General features: G+C 42.0%; 1 protein-coding gene across 3 annotated transcripts in view; it reads left to right on the top strand.

The window, feature by feature from the left end:
• The window catches only part of tyw1 (tRNA-yW synthesizing protein 1 homolog (S. cerevisiae)), a 49947-nt gene that overhangs the window by 28757 nt on the left and 16152 nt on the right, over nucleotides 1–5038 (top strand). For all 3 annotated transcript variants that reach the window (XM_031863474.1, XM_031863472.1, XM_031863475.1), the window contains one exon: nucleotides 1362–1472. In XM_031863474.1, the coding sequence (XP_031719334.1) occupies nucleotides 1362–1472 (111 nt within the window). The remainder of the gene's footprint in view (nucleotides 1–1361; nucleotides 1473–5038) is intronic.

Raw genomic sequence — 5038 nt, 5'->3', positions numbered from 1 at the left:
CTCTCTCTCTCTCTCTCTCTCTCTCTCTCTCTCTCTCTCTCTCTCTCCTCCCATTGTCTCCTTTCTCCATTTCCTCGCGTCTTCCGTCCCTCTTTCATCTCTGAGTCTTTCCCTGTCTTTCTTCCTCTCCATCACATTCTCAATAATCCTCTTTCTCCTGCTGTACACCAACAACAATAGCCTGAGCCATTGAGCTGTGAGCAGGGATTTTTTGTCAGTGCTTTATTTACCCAGAGAGAGTTAACTGAGCGCCGCATCAGGTTTGCTCTGCCTTGACATCAATTCAGATCTCTATATATTTGCCAATAAGAAGGGACATTTGATATATTTTTCTACGTGTATTTAGGTTAATTCTTTTTTTAACAACAACATAAAGTAAGCCTATATTCAAATTTGAAACCCTACATTTGATTTAAATAATGTTAAGAAAATCTAGCCTGGGTTCCAACAATGTTTTTGTGGGACCAAGGCTGTAATAAATTATCTCTTCACCTCCGAATGAACAAAATCCTGAAGCTCAAAAACAGACGTCAGCGACTTGGTGCACCTGCAAATTGTTGCGTTTAAACTTGATGCGGTTCCGCTCTCATAACTCGCTTCCTTGCTTCCTTCCCTGTTTGCTCGCTGACGATGCTATGGAGGGTCGGGACATTGTTAACACCTATTGTACCTGGATTAAACAAATCATTGGAGATGCCACTGGAAAAGGTGTCACATGGTAGATACTATTTTAAATGAAAATGCCTGGATTGGCCCCGATCTTCATCCTTTAGATCAGCACGTGAAATCCTTAACCTGTGCAGCGCAGCAGTTGTTAGCGCAGCAGTTGTTAGCGCATTAGCAACGGACAGAAGACAGAAAGCAGGTTGAGAGGACATATGTGAGCTGCTGTGTTGCCTGTGGAGGACAGATGTTGGTGGCAACAACTAGTGATATGATATCATTGCTCACCGATGGCAACGCAAGCTTGTTTTCCCCAATTTGAACGACCAACGGCTTTTGAACTACAGTATGTGTGTTATGAAGTTTTTATTTCTTTGCTGCGTTCGTTGAATTGTTGCAGTTAAGATGATTATTAAACACCTCATCCAGAACTCCTAGCTTATGGCTGCACTCACTGTTTTAACACTTCATCTGGTTTTTATAACCGTGTCCAAAACCTTTTGTGAGTTCAGCTCTAAAAATCATTCAGGTTTTCTATTCGGACGTGTTGCACAAACGTGTTGCTGGCTCTCAATCTGTTGGATGTGGTTGTTTAAGACCCGTCTTTAAACCTATAATACATAAAATATGCAACGCACTGTTAATACAACAATCTCATGTTTATTTCTCCACTTTTCGACTCCTTTAAAACCATCCAGAGACAGAGGACGGTGTACAGACTGACGCTGGTGAAGGCCTGGAATGTGGAGGAGATGCAGTCTTACTCGGAGCTCATTGCTTTGGGCCAGCCGGACTTCATTGAGGTCAAGGTAGGGTTCAGACTTTATATCCCCTCGTGTTTTCTATTCCGCTCCCTCATTTGATGTCTTATTTATCAGTCATTTTCACATCGTCTTCATCCCGGCCGGCTTTACTTTTCTCTATTGCTCTCTCTGTTTTCATATGTTTTCAGTGCTGAGCTTTGATGTGTGTCTGGAGTAAACCCTCTGCAGAGCAAAGCCTTCCACAGTCACTCCTCATTAATGAGTTTTCATAAAACAAATGAGCCGGTAGCACTGGCTGCTTTTCACAGCAATAATCTGTGAGAGGAAATCTTATGACATTTCCCACCGCACATGCACTTAAATAAACCAAGCCATGACGATGATGTGAGGGGACTGCTCTTGTCTCAGAGATAAAGTGTTAATATATTCTCAACTGGAAGGAAATAAGTAGAATTGAATGAGAAACATTTGTATTGAGTTAGTTCAACCAATGAACAAACCGAAGTATTTCAAATAGAAGTGAGTCAGCATCTTCCTCGCTCGTCTCTCTGGCACTCCACCAATTTGTACATCAAGGGAAACTTGATATTCCAACTGAAAACTCAACTTTCTTCAGGTCATCCATCATTTCTAATTTTAGTTTCATCCAAAATGAAAGAGCCACAAAGGATCCTTTCAAACATCCCGAGTACTCTCACTAAGAGCCAGACAGACTTTTGTTCGTTATCTGAAGCTTTTTATTATTTAAACTTCTGCGTGTGAGCAAATTTATGTTTGTCTAACTGTATGAATCATTGATGTTGCCAGTAAATGCTGTGAGTGAGAGTAAGTTTCTGGTCGACAGAACTAACTTGATGACTTGTTGCTTTTACGGCTACTAAAAAAAAAAAGGTCCAGCATGAATATTCAGCGTTGTTGCAGAGGGATCGTTGTTGTGTTGGCTAAGTAGTTAGTAGCCCTCAGGCCAAAATGTACTGGCAGATAAGAAGCCACTGATCTCAGAACAACATCTACAGTTATTCTGCGCCAATAAACACCAACGCTGCTGTAATGACTGCACCCATGGGCTGGCCATGCTGGACTTGATTACTGTAACATCATGTATTCAGGTATTACCCTGATTCTGCCTCCATCGCCTTCAATTGGTCCAAAATGCTGCCGCTAGAATTCTCACCAGTTCAAGGAAACAAGATCATTTAACTCCAGTTTCGGCCTCCCTGCATTCACTGCCAGGTCCCTTTTGCATAGATTTTAAAAATAGTTTTGTTGGCCTTCAGGGCTTTAAATAGGCAGACCCCTAATTATATATGAAAGACCTATAACCCGTTATTAGCCAGCGTGCCCTCTGATGGTGATCAGGTGATCGTGGCTTTCTGAGCGTTTCAGAGCCCGACTGGTGTCTAAAGCACAGTTTATGTTCGCCGTAGAGAATCCGGCTCGAGGCTTGGCACCAGATGATGATGTAATCACGGCCTGCGCGTCAAGCGTGAAGGCTCGGCAAGTGATCGCGGCGCTCGGTTGTGCACCTCTGAATTTTTGTAACTTGGCGTACCAGAGCTTGTTGACACGTGACTGTCACAAATGGCTTACTGTTAAAAGCCATATTTACACGTCTACTCTAGGGATTACACAAAGAAGGCCAAATAGTTTATTAGGCGCTTTAGAAACAGGAGGTCTGAGTAAATATTCAGCAGCCAAATCAAATTGTAAACCTTTGTTTCTTTATAATGCATGTAATAATGACTTATTTCTTTACAGGGCTTGTATAAAGGCAATAAAGTAGTCCATGAATATGAGTTTACAGATCATTACAATCCCTCCTCGGCATTGTGGAGGTTGGTTTATGGCGTTTTGCTGGTTACGCGCAGTACATTTTGTTGTGCGACCTCTGGTGTCTCGGATAATAACGCAACGACCGGCGCGTAGAGCATAAACGCCTTTGTGTGTGCTCGTAGCTCGCACGCCGTCTGCCGAGGCTCGCCCTACGGCGCCTCGCTCGAGTATCGACAAAGCTTAACTGAATAGCCGCTTCCAATTTTGCGGATGTGTTGTTTGTGTTCAGGTAGCAATTGTAAATAGAATTCATAGAAAAAAGGGATTCATTAGTGTTTGGCACCCGTCTGTCATACCAGCTGGATCATCACGGAAATGTCCTGAAACAGGATCTCTAGAAGAGTGGGTGAGAGGGTTTGACCGTAACATCGTCTCATCCTAATCTTAATCGCTATCTACGGTCAGAATATCGACACTGACCCTTGACCTGACTTTGTTGTGTAGCTGCTTCACATCTGAAAATAAGCGACAGTGTTTGCCCTCTCTGCCTGGTGCGACTTCATGCGTTATGATTTCATCGTTTCTATCTATTCAATGTCACGGCTCTCCCCATACAAGGTCACCTGGGTTACAAGGTTATTTATTTTGTCATTGTACAACACGGTTGCACAACGACATTCAGAGTGTAGTCCTATTTTGCTACATAAGAAAAACACCAGAAAACCTTTATTATATGTGGAGGGTGAGTTCAGCAGTTCAGAGGAAAATAAGCTGTTTTGAAGTCTGGTGGTACAGCAGCTGATACTTGGTGCTGTAGTATGAATATGTACAGTATTTGTTTGTGGTGGGTCCAGCATGTTTTTTTTTTTAATAAATTTTTAATGAGCTTGTCCAAATGAGCGGTGAACATTAAGGGACTCAGCAGTGCGTGTCTGCCTCTATAGCTGCTACATCTGGTGCTTTCTGAACTTTGTAACTCTTTCTTTAGGGTGCTGTTCTTTATTATTGCACTTCTTCCCACATTTAAGTTCATCTTTTCTGTGAGCACAAAACAAAAATAATCAAACTAGGAACTTTTTGTTCTTTATTTTGATAATGTATTCTGCCTCCTCTTTGCTGTCGGGTGCGGTTTATCCTCTGTTCCCTTTAAACGGTGCCTAGACTCTGAATGAGGCCAGCACAATTCATGGTCTCCACCTCAGATAGCAGAGATAAGAGCGAGCCCTGACCTTTTGAAGTCAACTTAGGCTGGGATTCAGTTGATTTCTATTTTCATTCCACTGCGGGGGTGCAAGATAATTGGTTTGAACAGGTGATCTGCTCTTTCTCATCTTGCCTCCCCCCCCCCCAAAAGAGTTGTTCCGGTACCAGTATCAGAAAGGCCTCCGATACAGCCCGAAATGCTTGATCAGGTATCTGTGAGTATGCGAGTCTATGCACCGATCCTATACCATGTTATCCTCCTCATGTCACGCGGGAACAACAACCACAGCATGTGTCCGTACGGCCAGAGATGGGCAAAAATACATCAAAATGTATTTTGATACAAGATACCCCTCAAATAAATGTATTAAAATAAAATACAAAATACTGGTGCCAGAAAATGCAAAATACAATACATGTATTTTGTATTTTGTATTTAAAATATAGGAAATACTTTTTTCTGGATTTTCTGTTTTCTCACAATTTGGTATAGCAGAGCATTCAGGTTTGGGCTCTATAATGTACACAAAGCTCTGGTGAACCCCACAAACAGGAAGAACAGTCACAGAATGTCAGTGTAACTAAGCAAAGCTATTAAAAGACAACAACTTGATTGATTATGTATATATATATAT

Source organism: Anarrhichthys ocellatus, unplaced genomic scaffold (assembly GCF_004355925.1).
Source record: "Anarrhichthys ocellatus isolate YVR2014 unplaced genomic scaffold, GSC_Weel_1.0 scaffold29, whole genome shotgun sequence".
NCBI classification, from domain to species: domain Eukaryota; kingdom Metazoa; phylum Chordata; class Actinopteri; order Perciformes; family Anarhichadidae; genus Anarrhichthys; species Anarrhichthys ocellatus.
The sequence above is the reverse complement of the archived record's forward strand: the minus strand, read 5'-3'. Positions and strand labels throughout refer to the sequence as shown.